This window comes from Saccopteryx leptura, chromosome 12 (genome assembly GCF_036850995.1).
Source record: "Saccopteryx leptura isolate mSacLep1 chromosome 12, mSacLep1_pri_phased_curated, whole genome shotgun sequence".
Lineage (NCBI taxonomy): Eukaryota > Metazoa > Chordata > Mammalia > Chiroptera > Emballonuridae > Saccopteryx > Saccopteryx leptura.
In genome coordinates this window covers 34868785-34884663 of record NC_089514.1, presented here as the reverse complement: position 1 = coordinate 34884663, position 15879 = coordinate 34868785, and the positions used below count along the sequence as shown (strand labels likewise).

The 15879-nt window shown below is 42.6% G+C and overlaps 1 protein-coding gene across 10 annotated transcripts in view; it reads right to left on the bottom strand.

Annotated features, from left to right (window-relative positions):
- Positions 1-1620: 1620 nt before the first annotated feature.
- ADAM22 (ADAM metallopeptidase domain 22) overlaps positions 1621-15879 on the bottom strand; it is a 262410-nt gene continuing 248151 nt past the window's right edge. For 3 of the 10 annotated variants that reach the window (XM_066354297.1, XM_066354299.1, XM_066354301.1), the window contains 3 exons: positions 14632-14742; positions 6065-6188; positions 1621-2820 (listed from right to left, as the gene is read on the bottom strand). In XM_066354297.1, the coding sequence (XP_066210394.1) occupies positions 2800-2820; positions 6065-6188; positions 14632-14742 (256 nt within the window). In that variant the 3' untranslated portion in view covers positions 1621-2799. Of the gene's footprint in view, positions 2821-6064; positions 6189-12322; positions 12410-14631; positions 14743-15879 lie in introns of all 10 variants that reach the window. The other 7 variants (XM_066354300.1, XM_066354302.1, XM_066354307.1 and 4 more) reach the window with 4 other exon arrangements.

The window sequence follows — 15879 nt, the reverse complement described above, 5'->3', positions numbered from 1 at the left end:
CTAATATTTATATCCCCCAGCTGCATGATACAAACTGCTCTGCGACCTCAGAGTTCCTCTCTAAAATAGATATTCAAGAAAATAATAATGCTGTGCTTGTGGATAGTGTCATGGGTCCATTCTCCCTGCCTCTGGATGAAAAGTCAATATTTAGACTGAACACATATAGAACACCAACCATGAGTACACATAGAGGTACTTCTCAAAATGATTATCCACTAAGATTATAAACTTGCTAAAGAATTTTGCAGATGGCTATAAGAATGTTTAAACAGTCTTAGGCAGAGTGGGTACTGAGAATACAAGATGAACACTACCACAAAATCATAATCTCTCTTCAAATAAAGAACAGCTTCATTCAGTTCTATATGAAGGTTACTAAAAGTGAGGATGACCATAACATGTATACCTCTAGAGCAATCCTGTTGCCCAAAAGGCACATAATGATTTTCACGTCAAATAATAATTTTCATGTAAAAACAATTGGAAAGGTGAGTAAAGAGAGAGGGGGAAGATCTGTTAATGACATAGCTATCCAATTCCCAGATTCTTTCCACTCAGGGCTTGTGTAACTAACGAGGGAGCATATATACATGAGGTAACTTACATTCAAATCTATAAACTCTTTTATAGTCAAAATAAACCTTATAACATTAGCATTTTATACACTCAATACCAGAAAACATTCAGTGCACCTTAAAGTGATCCCGGTCAAAAGCCACTTTACTCGCTGTATCTTTAAATCTATCTGCCCTCCTGTCCTCGGCTTGTGCTAGGTGGAAGCATCACCCAACACTCACCCAAACCTTAGTCTGCTGGATTGGTTTCTTACAGTTTTCAACAGTTACATCCCTTCCTGTCATTGAAAATGCTGTTGACACTTTATCGTTCAGGATGATTAAATTGATTTTCAAACGTTTTCAAAGACTTTCAGAAGAGAGGTCCATTAGGAAACATAAACATAGTAAAACAAAACAACAAAAAACACTGCCTTCTAACGCAGCTCTTCAGTTTGGGGGTCCCAGATGATGACACACGGCAATGGGATGGACTTTGTCCATGAGTGCTACTGGGAGAGGTCAGATTTAGATATTTCTGCAGCCTTATCTGCAGATTCCATTCCTCTTAAGAAAAAGAAGAGACAATGAAGAAATTCAGAAGTCCTCTTCACATCAAAGCAGTTGGTTGATCCCATCAATTTCTGAGCTGACAAAGGACGTCTCCTTAGGGAAGCTTTCTTTTAGAAGTGACAGAGCTGCATTGTGACAGCTATCAAACTGTGGTTTTAAAGAAGGAGCTTTAACATAGATTTCTCACTTTTCTATGAATTAAACAAAGAGTGTAAACATCAGCTTCTTCCCCCTGCCGGCTGTTTGGGTGGCTTCACAGCTGCTGCACTCTCGTGGCTTGAGGTTTCTTTTAACCTACTGTGGCCCGTTGAGCCCTCCCCAGCCGGCAGAACCCCCCATCATCTTGCTCCCAAGTCAGTGCAGAATGGCCTGTGGAGACTCAAGCAAACCCTTAATGATAAATATCCCTAGGAAACACCATGAAAGTTGATTTTATTAAAACAAGTCATTCTTTTCGCAAGTAAGGGTGGCTACAACATTTTGTTAAAAAAACAAAACTTTAGGCCACAAAGGGTTGGAATACTGGCAATTTGGTAGCCACCAATGCAGCCTGTGGCCTGGTGTCTTTGATGGACTCGCTTAATCTCAGCAGGACATCCTGCCGTGGGGCTCAGGGCCTCCGGAGTGACACCAGCAGATGTGCTCTTGTGCTGTGGTGGCCCCTGCAGCCCCCGAAGGAAAGGGGACAGGCTGGGGGACTCCCGGGGAGCAGCCACAGGCAGCAGAGGGCCTGCAGGCCGGACAGAAGCACGACTGGACTCCTGGCCTGCAGGCTGTGAGGCCATGAGTTCGGCCGGGCATTTGTTCTCTTGGTCAATTCATTACCCAGTAAAACTGCCTCCAGACTACGCAGTTTTAGGGGATGTCACGTGTTTTGGACAAAAGCCAATTATGAAGACACATTTACAGCACTGGCTACAATATTTACATCACCTGCTTCTGCTCTTTAAAGACGATCCGACGGACAACAGTGATGTGACTGTGACTGATTGTTTTTAGGCATTTGGCAGAATACACTGTGTGTAACAGCTGCTTTTTTTTTATTTTAAAAATGTTTACATTATGTACACTGTCCTTGTATGCTGATATAAATGTGAGAAAAAAAAAACAAAAATAAAAACAAACAAACACATGTTCCAAGTTAGCATATGGCCTCTCAAAGCTGTAAAGTCCTGCAGAAATTCCCTAATATGCCTTAGCCCTGCATGCTAGTGTCTATTATGGGATGTTGTCTCCTTACAAGTGGAAAACATAAACAGAAGCGTCATGCACACAGCATTACTGTCTACAGTGGGGTGTGCTTCAGAATGTCAAGTTCTGAATCCACTACTGTCCCTTAGCAAACTCGCTACATTTGGGCCATGTGAGTTAATTTTAGTGTTATTTCTACATATATCTGTCATGCGGATTATCCATTAATATACCGGTACCTTTACTGTCCCGTGTTATAGTGTTAACATTTCAGTAGTTCTGTCATGGTTCAGTTAAAGCCTAAGCCAATGACAAAAAGAACAGGGTGTCCAGATGGGGGCCGGCTTCTCCTGGGCGGCATCTCAGAGGGTGTGCGTATCGTCTGAAGAGCAGATAGATTTGCAGTGATCCTGGGAGGCTGGGTTTCTATAAAAGTTGAAGTAAACAGTTTCGATGTGTCACATGTAAACAGTGGATCTTAAATGGATGTCTCCCACAGCTGCGCAACAGAGAAAAGCAAAATTGCACACTGTGAAAGCAGGAAACAGACGTGTTCTGAGCTGTGAAGATGAGAAAGGTCTGGTGATTACATCCACACCTATGGGACTGGGGACGCCACTCTCGTGTCTAACTCAAGAAGTCTAATAAATGGGTGAAATAGACACTGATGATTAGCTTTCTCTTACCTCTAAACCTATGCCTTAACCTTTTCTAACAACTGTCATCTTTTACTACAAAAAACCTTCACATCCTTATTTAATGTGATTCAAAATTTTGAGTCATATTAAATACTGTGTCTCAAGTGAAATAATTTTAAATACTGGTTGCTTTTTTGTTTGTTTGTTTTTTTAACTACAACGCCTCTTTCCCCTTAGCCGGCTAGAGCAGTGGTTCGTCATCACCTGCACATTTCAATGATCTGGGACATGGTAAAAATGCCACTGCCCAGGCGATGCCCTGAGCCAGTCTCTCCGAGCGGGACTCAAGTATTTCAGAAGCCCTTCGACAACCCCACGTGCAGCCACACTGAGAACTACTGACCTCAGGGAAGTATGATTCCATCAATGCCCCTGACACCCACTTAAAAATCACTGCCCTGCGCCTCTGACCGCATTATACACCCTCCAACTCCATTTCCACCTCCTAGGAAATCGTCCTCTCCGGGAGCTGACGTGTCAGAGTGCTATGGTGCATCCAGGGCAGGATGTCAGCTCCTGAGTGCCCTCACCTCTCCCCCCTCCTTGTCTCTGCCACCAGTTCTTCACATTGGCCCTGTTCCTAATGTCCACGATGTTCAGTAACTGCCTGAGCAGACTGGAATCAGCTCCGACATGATTAAATATGCATGCAACTCCGTTTGCCAGAGAAGAAAGGCCAATTAGAAGAAAAAAAAAAAGCATGCTGATAAAATGTTTTCCAACAATATGATTTGGGTATAATTATTTCACCAATAAACAAAGCCTAAGTGTGACTTAGGTTGCATCCAATTTCCATTTTTACTGGAAATCTGGGGCATGTCATTACATAACTAATGAGTTTCTGGGAAAGAAAAAGAAGAAATAACTAAAGGACTGAGTGGATATTTCTATCTAGTATCCCTTAATATGTTCTCTTGAATCTTCAAGGACATCTTACTGATGTCCCCATTGGCTACCCCACAGGACTGGTCAGCCACTTGAGTTGTCTACCTCAGGTTAGCTTTCTCTGTTTTTCTCATTTAAAAAGACACCCATCGCCTCATGCTGGAAGCTACATCTCTCACTGTGAGGTCCACCGTGCGGGGGAAACACCTGTTGGAGACAAGTGAAAATGAGCTGCGGCAGGGGTTCGGAGGGAAGAAAGGTGGACTGATGCTCGGATGATGGTGTGGAGTAGCAAAGCATCCGGACTTCAGGGTGTCCAGTTTCCTTACAAATGGTTATAAAGATTAAAAAATATGTGACCACTTGCAGAAAGAAAAGAGGCACAAAGGAATGACAGTGGGGAAATCTGCAGGCCACCAGTACCGCAGTGAGGAACGAGAAGCTAAGAACCGCCACGCCCTCTCTTTCAGGCAATGCGTGACCCTGGCCGTATCCGGACCGCTGTAACAGAGGGGCTGCCGACAGGGAGACAGGCCGGTTTGACTCCCACAACCCACAAGCTCTGCCCTGGGCGGGGCTGCCTGTCCTGCCAGGCTCCACTGCATGCTCCCGTGGATGTTCCACGGTGGACGGAACCACCAGGCCTTCCACACGGCTCTGGTCTTCACAGGGAAGGGGCCGTGGCCAGCCAGTCCTTCTGCAGATCTGCCATTTTCATGCATGCTCATGTGGGCAAATCTCCTGCACCCTGGCACGACAACAGCTGAGAGACTGTCCCCAACTAGAAAGGGCAAAAGCGGCACTGTGGACAATTACTGGGGGGGAACGTGGGTGCTGTATTTTGGCGATTCCCTGGGGAGGGAAGGTGTGAGGTCACCTTAGATTTCATTATCACACTCGCGTGTCAGGGGAAGCTGCGTGCCTACTCACAAGTCTTCTTACGGCCTGAAAGTTGAATGCTGGGAATCTGAACTAGCTTCTTCCTTTCCATTTTTACCACTTCCTAAATTAGCAGGTGAAGGCAATTTTTATATGGTGAACAAAACGCCACTGGTTGTTTTTAAAGCCTTTTTTGATTACAGTGATCTCAGCAGATTTTAATGTGTTTTCTTACTGACTTTGAGTTGAGGGAGTTAAAATTTGAGTAATCTATGTTTACCTTGAACTCCATAATTTAAAATTTAAGTTCAGGATCAGAGAGGTTCTGAAATATCTTTCAAAAGCAAAAGGCCTAGGAACCTAGGACCCACTAGCAGATAAATCTGTCCAAGCTTTTAAAGATTTGTTTAATTAACTTTTTGGGGGGCAAAATTATTTCTGAGAAGATCAACATCATAATGGAACTGAGCACAACAGAGCCTGGACATCAATTAAAGTAATTAGTCTTCAATTACATTTTTCACTTAAGACTGAGGGCTGGTCGGCCTCTCCAACCTCCCGTCCCCCAATTTCAATGAATCTGTTCTGGGAATGAGGGAGACTGATGAGAATCATGATTAATATGTGAAAGAGAATTTAGTGTTTAGATGAAATTTCTGGTGAATCATCATTTCAGAAAAATAATCAACTCAATATATATTTTTAAACCTTGCTTTTTTAAAATAGAAAAGATTGCTAAATTTCTCCATACCCTTTGTCATATTAAGTATTACAAATTCTGAAGTCCCTTTATGTGTGGTAAAACTCCACCCCATCTCCTGGACACTGATCTGATTTTCTGTCAGTTCCAACTTCTAACATCCTAATGGGTGTTACCAGCCAGGGAAAGGTCTGAGAAAGCCAGTTGAGCATGGGAATGAGGCCATTTTAATCTCTGGCATTTCCAGGTACATTAAAAAACTGACATAGCAAAATATATTCTTTGTTCTGTCCATTCCAGGTTGTAATATATTAGCTACCTAGAATAACAAAAGAAATAAATAGCAATAAATCATTGCTACATACCAAATATTTCTAGGTTTTTTATCAATGCAGTGATTAAACTAATTGCAAATATAAATCGGACGACCCAAAACCCCAAGAATCCTATATTTTTCAAACTTGTTTTTTTCTTTTGCTTATGAACAAAGAAGGAAAACGAGCTCTCTCTTTTAAAATAGGGACTCAAAGATCAAGGATAATGACAGAGGACATGGGCACACAGAAGACGCTCTCACATACCCTGGCACTTGGTCGGTTCACTTTCTTCTCCTCGTCGGGAAGTGGAGGCATTGGGTAGGGGTATTTCCTGCTGGAGGCAATAGACCCAGTTGACGAAGAGGGAGATTTGGCAGGAGATAAAGTCCTGGACGTTGAGAACACATGAAATACATATTATGTGATGACCTAATATCTTTTTTATATGTAATATCTGAAACATGGGTTCAGAACAAATCCTCTGCTTTCTACTTTGACATAGGCCACTACGGCAAAGTGTTAGCTACTGGGGGATAATCTGTCATTCACAACATTGGGATGCTGGAATTTTATCTGCTTAACTTCATAACTGTAATGGATTGTTTAAATGTTAGTACACAGAATCATACTTTCAACTAAAAAACTAGGAATTAGGTTTCTCATAGAAAAAGAAACTAAGATGGAGAAGGGATAATATTATTTTAAGAGCTCATAATGGAGATACAACATATCACTCTTCTGCCTTATTTTAATGTAAACACTATTTTTAGCATAGTTATTCCATTATATTTTTAAGGTCCAAAAACACAATACATTTGCTACATTTATTAGTTGCTAAGTCACACACCAGTCTACACAAGACTCATGCATTCAGAGGCCAGTGTGTTAGTTGTGAAAGTACAAAGGCAAATAGAGGTTTTAATAATCAATTAGTAAACATGCAAGCAGTAAGGAGTGCAGAGTTCCAGCCAAACAAAGAGTCTGATGAGAACATACAAAAATGGTCTGATTAGTCCCTCCAATCAGCATGTCTAAGGGGAGGATTCCAGGCCCTGGAAGTGGATCTCAGTAACTCGTGTAGGGTACTCTTGGTGAATTAATAAGGTGGCTACACTTCTTTGACTGGAATTTTATAAAACTAAAACAAAGCACAATGACAAGACCCCTTCCTATCTGAATAACTTGTTCTCTCTATGGAAGATCTGTCTAAGCTCTCGGTGTGCTCTGCTGTTCTTGTTTGCTTCTGCATGCGTGGTGGCAGTATTTGTGACTAGACTGAGCATCACGGCAAAGCCTCTATTTGCCATCTTGTCTTTCAAGTTAAGGGGAAAAAATAGCTGAGGGTGAAAAGTGTCAACTCACATCATATCAATGGAAAACAGTTGTGATGATTCGGCAGTAGCTATCCATTCACAAATATCACCACTACACATCCACCACTCAGTTCCTGGTGCAAAGTGGCAACGACCCAAGTCCCTGAACTGTTAGCTGCCGCGTTAGAGTACCAGGACAGTGTTTATTTCAGTGGGACGCACCTCCGCCATGTCCTATGAGTGACTGACTCAGCACTGGCGGTGGGTGACACGGGGGAGGGCAGATCTGCCTACACAGCATGCAACAGCATCGAGGCATCCTTTGTCCTCCCTTATTTAAAATTTCAGTTCCCATCCATATATTGTCCTTGGCTCTGCCATAATTTTCAAGTCAGTTTCTATTTTATGGAAACTGAATGCAAGTTAATGTTTTAAAATAATGTTTCCTACAAACTCTGAGGTCGAAGTGAATATTCTTGCTCAGTTTCCAGAATCAAGAAATATTCAGTTTACTTTCAATCTGCAATTGTCAACGTTCCATCTATTTTTGGAAAACGTCCAGGACAGCTCCTAGTGTGAACCGTGAGAATATTTCAGCTGTTTGACTTGTTTTGTCTTATTAATGCCCTCCACCGTGGAGCAGAGGTAGTACTTCAAATTCTCTAAAGTACTATTAAAGCAATGTTCTTCATCATACTTTTCTAATTAAGAAATTAATGATTTCTAAAACAGGTCTATGACTGAACTATCAGTAAACAAATTCAGTATGTGTAGAGTGAGGACAGGCTTTCGTATTTAGGTGTTTAAATACATCTTCCTAAAACAAACGACAAGGGACATTAACCTGAGTTCAGAATTTTAGCCTAATCACTACTGATAATCCAAGTTCAAGGAAGCAAGTCAGGTCCACAAACAAGTAACTAAATTTCAGTTACTTCAGGGATCATGCAAGACAAGTTTGATCTGCTGCGGTATGAGTATCCATAGCATAAGCTGTTAGCTTATAGCTTCAAAGGAATGCCCGCCATTCACCCGGCCATGGGTCGAAATGACCAGCTTTGTACACATACACAGCCGTCCCAGTGAGGAGTGCTGAAAGTCGAGCTTCCCCTCAGAGATCTTTCCATGACCAAAGCCAATAACGACTTAAAACAAAAGAAGAGGTATTCTCCAGAACCCCAAAGAAACTGCACATGCACTACTACTTGTTGGGGACTGAAAGCCAACAGGGTCTTTGCAGTTTAGATTTTTGGGGGGACAGAGGTGTGGGGAACTGGCAGTAAGCTGACAGTCTGCCCAACCCCCACCTCACTTGTTCTGTGAAGTTGCTAAAGGCTATTTTGCTATTGTGCTGGATTGTTTATACTCATCCTGTCCCCCATGTCTCCCAGAAAGGCTGGAGGCAAGTTTCTTTTATCCTTTGTCTTGTGAAGTTAAGATGTTATGTATGATGGGGGCTTTCTGCACTTGGTAGATTTCTTGGGTTGCCTTGGAAATGTGATCAGAGATCTCTTTGATTTGCTAATGGCCTTACTTTGCTCTATAAATAAAGCAGGAAGCAGGTGTTGAGCGTGCTCTGTTCTTGCCATCAGCATTGCAGAGGCCTCCCGAGCCCATCCTTTATCTCTAAGCCTATTTTCTTAATCCCGTGTAGTTCCCACTCAGGACCTGGAATTACTAGCTGTGCTGGTTCGCGGCAACTTCTCAGGTAAACACACTAGTTAACTGACACTAAGACCGAGGGGAAGCCCGGCAGGACAGTTTTAGCTGGAGGAGGGTCATGGGGTCCTGGAGGCTGGGTGGAGTGGGACAGCAGAAAGAGGGTTATCTTGAGGGATGGAGAGCACCGGAGCAGGAGTCAGAGTAAGAGTAGAGAACAAGAAAGGGTAAAGCAGTTTAGGGAAAACAAAAGCTAACTCGGCATTTCTCACAAACGTTGAAGGGCATTTCTTCCAAACCAGCTCTAGGCTCTTCCCTGACCCAGCCTACTTGCCTGATGGTTCCAACAGCCTTCACTGAACACCGGACACCAGCCCAGCTCATTCACTTACAAAGTAATCTTTGAACAAATGCTAACCATTATCATCACTGAGTTTTCAAAAACTCTAATAACAATAGCAGGTGCCAGTCAGAATTGCACAGGGAAAGTATGTCTGTGTGCCAATGGACTGCGGTGTATCTCGGGGTCACATCGGAGTTCTGGGCTCACTTTTACTAGGTATGCCTGTAAGGCCAGCCTCAGTTCAGTTCTGTCCCCCAAACTGGCTACCACCAGGCCAGTCTCATACAAGGAACACAGGTCCACCTTTTGGCTGTGCTCATCTATACATTTTATAGTTGCCTAATACTGAAGGATTTATAAAGTGTCCTAGAATAGGATAGTAAGTACTCAATATCCACCTACTACTTTTAAGTAATTTCAGTGAAATGGAAAGGGAACAGATTTTGGAATCAGGTAAGAGCCAGGCTCCTAATTCTGGTTCTGACACTTACTAGCTGTGCTACCTTGAGTTACAATCTGTGCCTCAGTTTTCTCCACCCACAGAAAGGGAATAAGGATGCCTAAATTTCCTGATGTTGTGAGAAATAAAGGCATGTAGTAGGCATTCAATACCAGGCAGTTTTAAGAGTTTCTTTTCAGAGTTATAATATTTTCCATAAGGGCGTGAAAATGGACTCAAAATCCACTGATGAGTTATCAATTGGATAATACCTTCTAGTAGCTTGTATACCACTGTCACCAATGGAACTACCTCCAGGATCTGGGTGCGGACAGAGAATTCTTTTGCCTGACCTCACCCACTCCTTCCTCATGTCCTGACTTTATGCCCACAACAATGTGAGCCATCACCAGCATATGAGAACTGGGGAAGAGAGCACTACTGAGGTACTCTGGTCACGTGGAGGTTTTTGACACTGGCTTTGCCCTTCATAGTGACGTGGATACTATATTTTAATATGCTGGGCTGTATTCTGGACCAGTTTCCTACATTCACAAAGTGCCCATTGCATTCTGATAATGATGCCAGGAAGTACACACCATACAAGTGATTAATAAAGTGACCTTCACCCTCACTGGTGGTTTTGGCAGAAGAGGGAACCCTGAATGACCTGGTGGCTGGTGAAGCAGACTGAGCTTAAGCACAGGGTTGGCAAAGAGCATAAACCAAGGTGTGGATGCACAGGGCCTCCAGTGTGAGGCTTGGCTTGGATGGAGAGTGGATAAAATTCTTTGTTGCATTAGAATCATTGTGTTAAAAAGCCCCGGGATATCTCAATCGCTCATCCCTTCCACTAAAATTCTGTGTTGATTTTTGAGTCTGACCTGTAAAACCCTTAACAATCCCCAAACTGACAAAACTTATAACCCTCCACTGAATTTTATCTAGGCTTTAAACACAAATATTAATCTTTAATAATCAATTCTTATTGTGACTATCCACTGTAGAACTCACATCTCATATTAAGAGAGGAGACAAAGGAACCTTCTAGAATTGCCCTTGCAGCTCTGCACGTGCAACCAGGGGCGTTAAAGCATTTCCCCATCCGAAGCGCGTGGAGTCAAGCAGCTTCTGGGCAGACCTGGGTGCTGATTTGACAAAATATGAACTCTTCTCTGGAAGCCGCAGAAACCTCTCAGCTCACCCAGGGGCGGTGAACCAACTCTTCCGGGGTACCATTCCATAAACTGTTGCTGCAAAAATGCTAAGTTCATTTAGGTATAAAAGCCCTAACCCCTAATTGGACCAAAGCCAATCTGGTTTGGTTCCAGGACTGATACAAATTACAATCTGCCCACAAGCCTGAGGAAGACAGAAAGGAGCAATGGGACTGCAGGTGAGCCAAGATTCCAAATAACACTCGAGACCGTCTTACCTGGCTTCCCGACGCTGGCCATCGCGGGAGCTACAGGGGAGGGTGGGATGTTTGAGTGTGAGGGTATGTGCATGAGGTTCAGAGGGAAAGTGGCTAAAGCACAGGACAGGGCAGGAGGGAGGGGCAGGGTGTAAAAGCAGGACATACTTTTGTGAGCAGGCAGGGGTGATGCTTCCCTTGGAGCATATGCAAATGTATGACTCAAATTAAAATGCAGGTGGGTCTAATCATTTTCTCAAACTATATGTGTCTAAACTAAATGGTACACAGGAAGAGAAAGTCCACCTTATATGGGTGCTGAGAGTTGAATACAAAAATATATTTTGATACCTGTTAAATGCTGGCCCAAGTTATGGCAATAAATAATCTGAAAATTTACTGTTATGTTCAGAAGAGGCAGCAATTCAGTCTATATTTCTTCTTTACATTAATAGTTACAAAGTAGTCAGATACAAAGTGGGCATTTATCTCTTGAAAATCACTCTGTTATGATAGAGTGAAGAATTGCTATTAAGAGCTCTCAGAAACTCTCTTGACTGCTAATGTTGCACAGAGCTGCAGTGAATGGAGTTAACCTGCTAGTTTCTAAAATGTATCAATACACTATCTGCTTGTTTAGGAATCAAGAACATGTGTCAGTTCTGCTTCCTGTTCTACTTGAAGGGTTAGATACGTCATTTTATTGGAATAAAAAGCCCTTAGCTTTGCTGAGAATCTGTAGAACACTTATCAGCACAGCCCTTCTCTGCTCACTAATGGTTTATACTGAACACGTAAAACCTAAACTCATTCCACACCCTCTCGTGTGGCCAATATTCTCTCAATAATTTTCAAGTTCCAGCAAATCGTAGTTTTTACTCGAAGTCAAATTCCACTAATTGCATTTAGTTTCTTTACATGGTTTTCCTTGAGTTTTCGTATGCACTATGCACTCTTAAGGCAGTGAGCAGGGAAAATGCAGTATGGAATCACTGAATTCTAGAGATTAAGTTGCTCAGGTTAATGGTGCTTCTTCATTAGTGGAAAGAATGTTTCATGCCCACAGAACACTACACAGCAATAAAATGAAGAGAAAGCTGCTACAAAGCTCAAGATGGTAATGGGACATGCACTAAATGATAACCCTTTCAAATGGCTTCATTTGAAACATTCAGAAAAGAACCAGACTTGCTTATGAAGCTACAAACAGAGATCAAAAGGCAGCAAAGAAACAAGGACCCTTTGCACCTCTGGGAACTTGTATTGGGAGATACAAGATAGAGAGCCAGTCACACTACAGTTTTGTATGTGCTGGAAGAGTTTGAAAAGGATATAAAATTAATTTATAAAATACCTAAAGTATGGTCCTTCAGTGTTTTTATTCACATCTTCTACCCACTTAGCTACATTATAGTCTCTTTTGAACCATGGGTTTAAATACCTGCAGAAAGCAATGGAAGGAACAAAGAAAGCAGAACAAGATAGAAAATCTGAAAATACACAGCACAAGCTTAGCAAAGATGTTCTTCACCCTCCAAAATGCAAGTGACTATGGCAAATAAACCAGGATGGATGTTGGGTGATTATGAGGCAGTCTGTACAACCACACGAGAATAAACTCAGCTACAACAAGGCTTAAGGCATTCTAGAATGTATTCCATGTTTCAGGAAAGCCTGGTTGAAACGCGGCTTCCCAAAGTGACCCAGAAACTCTCCTCCAATCACAGTCCTGTCAGCAATCCCACTCACCCACCTCCGAAGTGGCGTTTCCCAGGCCACCTCTCATTTGACTCCTGGGTTTTCAAATGGTAACGTGCTTTCTGGGAACCCTGAGGAGGCTGTGACTCCAACCTGGAGTCTGGGCATGAATCCTCACAAACAATGAAAAGCAGCCAAGTTCTTTATCCAGTATGAAAGGAAAGACTTGGTCTTTCACCTGATCGCAGATCCCAAGTTGGAATTAACCAGAAAGGTACCCCAGCTGGCTCTATAAGGAGCAGAAAACCTCCCACACTTCTGATCCTGGAGCCCCAACACACACTAAGTGTGGTCCAAACAGGCCTCCGTGATCTTGAGGCAGGTTGGTAACGCAGGGGCAGCTGCAATGCTCCCTCCACCACTCCGTGCACTGCAGACTAATGTGTCCCTGTCTCCATGGTGCGGCGGTGCCCTCAGAAGCTGTCTTCGGAGCATCTGAACACCATGTGCATGGCTGTCAGCGGATAACGATGACCTTAGTGAGCCTTTCCCTGATGGGGCTGGCAGAGCCTCCATCAGAATTACTGCCCAAAGGAAAACCTTAAAGGCATTAAAGTCGGGAGTGTAAGTTTTGTTTTTATTTCCCCAGAGTTGCTTTCATTTTTACCCCAGGAGCCAAGCAAAAGTACATCCCCTTAGAGTTTTCCCTTGTAAAATAAATACTTAATGAAGTCAGTCTTAGAAGAATTTGGAGGTCTTACTGAGTTTTCTCATTTAAAAAGTAACTCTAGAAACACTATAGGTAATGAAGATCCAAGCTCCATAAAACTTTCAAAGTTATTTGTAAACAAACCAGAGGAAATAATAAAATATACTATCTGTGGTTAAAGTTTGCTTCTTTCCTCCATATTTAGTTTTAGTTTGTAAATACATTTAAGTCAAGATCATATTATATTTCTACAGTTGTATTAACAAATGAGATTATTTTTTCTAGAGTCCTTTCCCTCGTTTTTAGCTATAACCAATATATGCTACAAAGTCAGTTCATGAAGCACCCCCCCCCAGAGAAGGGCTGGGGTACTTGATATGCTTATAAGACCATTTTTGCTAAGATAGCGTCCTCTGACTCCAGAACAACTCACACTAGTTTTGCCTTTAGCCACAATCATTGCCAGCTTGCGCTTTTCACAGAGATAGCCAATTAAAACTTGCACAGAGGATTTCCCCTGAGACTCTGAACAAAAAGAAAAAGTCAAAAAAGCAAGTGCAGCCACAGATGAAGACTAGTGCACGCTCTGGCCTGGGGGAACCGTAGAAAAAAGCCCACGCAGCTGTTGTGATCATCAGATGAAACAGAGCCACACAGCAAACTGAGTCACCCACAGGCAGCCGGCCACGTCCAAGGGGAGGCATGAGTTCCTGTCACTGACAATCTTAGAAGCTCGAGGGACTGGTATCATGGCTGGTCCACGAAACCTACAGCCATGTGGCTTGACTTGCGCGTGACGGCCCTTTCCCTCCGTCTCAGGGAGCGTCTCCGAAGGCTGGGACCACTTCACTAGAGGTCACTGAAGAGAGCTCTCAATCGCTGTTCCTTCTGGGGATCTGCCCTGAAAGGGCCTCCACCGTGGGCTTCCTACTCTCTCTAGGCCGTGGTGGCTGGAATGATGGCATTTTATCAAACTGCTATAAACCTGCCTATGTGGATTGATTTGGCTTATAGCGCAACATGCAAAAAAAAAACAAACACGAAAAACAAAACAAAACAAAACAATGCATTAGACAGGAGAGGAGAGCTCTTTGTGTTCTCCAGGATGGAAAGGCAGAGGAGAATTAGCTGGTGCTGGCGGGCCCAGGACCACTTCTGAGCAGACGTCAGGGGTCGGTCAGAGATCCAATGAGCCTGTTCTCAGCCAAGGAAGGGACTCGAGGCAGCCCAGAGTGAAGGGGCAGGTGGAGACTGACCTGTGATCCAGACTCCCTGTCTGGGGGCTGTCAGAGCCCCCGGGGCTTATGCCTTGGGATGGGACTGTCTGGGCGAGGGAGTGCCCAGCCTCAGGTGCTTGGGGCTCCCTCCTGTAAAAACACAATATATAATACAAAGTCTAAGCCCAAAACTCCTTTTACATCATGTACAACAGTGAGGAAGATGCAAAAGCTTTCAGGGGACAAACAATATATCAAACAAGGATATTTTATGTTGTTAATTAACAGAATAGGCATTTATGGTACAGTTTAATTCAGGTCCCAATGTTTCATCATCCTTTGGGATGATGAGATGCTAAAAGGAATGTTAAAATAATAGACCTGATAATACCCCTTAGTCTAAAAAAAAATGTGTTTGTCCATGGTCATTCTGCTCTTCCTATCGTCACACGTAAGACGTTGCTGAATCAGAAGCAAATGGGATTATTTAACAAATATGGAAAGTTTAAAAATAACCCGTCAATATAATTCTTGATATGCTATGTATTAGTATTCTTTTAAGGGAGAAAATATATATAGTGTCTGTCCAGTAAGGGATGTGGGAATGTGAGAACAGGGGTGAGCTTCACAGACTGGGCTCCATGTAGGTAACATGAGACATGTAACCCAAGTCCGGAGAATCTGAAAAATCAGAGGGCGTCCTTAGCATTTCTTTTTCATAAAGATAATTCCATTATGTCATCTTATTAAATATTAGAACTGAATTATCTCACAGGCAAGATCCTCAAGGGCTCTCTAATATAGCACAATATTTATTGTGTGAGTGGGAATTTTACAGAAAATAATTTTATAAATAAGTGGTTATTCTAAAAAATAATGCTATAAATCTTGCTAAATACCAAGTGTTCTCTGAGTCCTAAACTCATAGCTTTAATATTATGTTGGATCTTTTTCTTTTCGAAGCTTTGTCATACGAAATACTGTTAGAATACTAAACAGTACACAGGAAAGTGCTGAAGAACATTTTGCAGTGTTATCTGTCCTCTTGTAAGCAACTGAGATAAGGAGCTCTTACCAGGTGACCTCATGCAAAACAAATCAAACCACATTCCAAGAAGAGTTTATCCATGAGCCCTAAAGCATCCAAGCACTTTGGGAATGTATCAGATAAACTCTGACAGATTAGTTTTTTGTGATGGAGTTCTATGATGCCATTCTGGACCATGCAATGGTGTCACTGGAACCTATCTATTGTTTCTATGATAAAATATCCTCTAGGAAATTTTG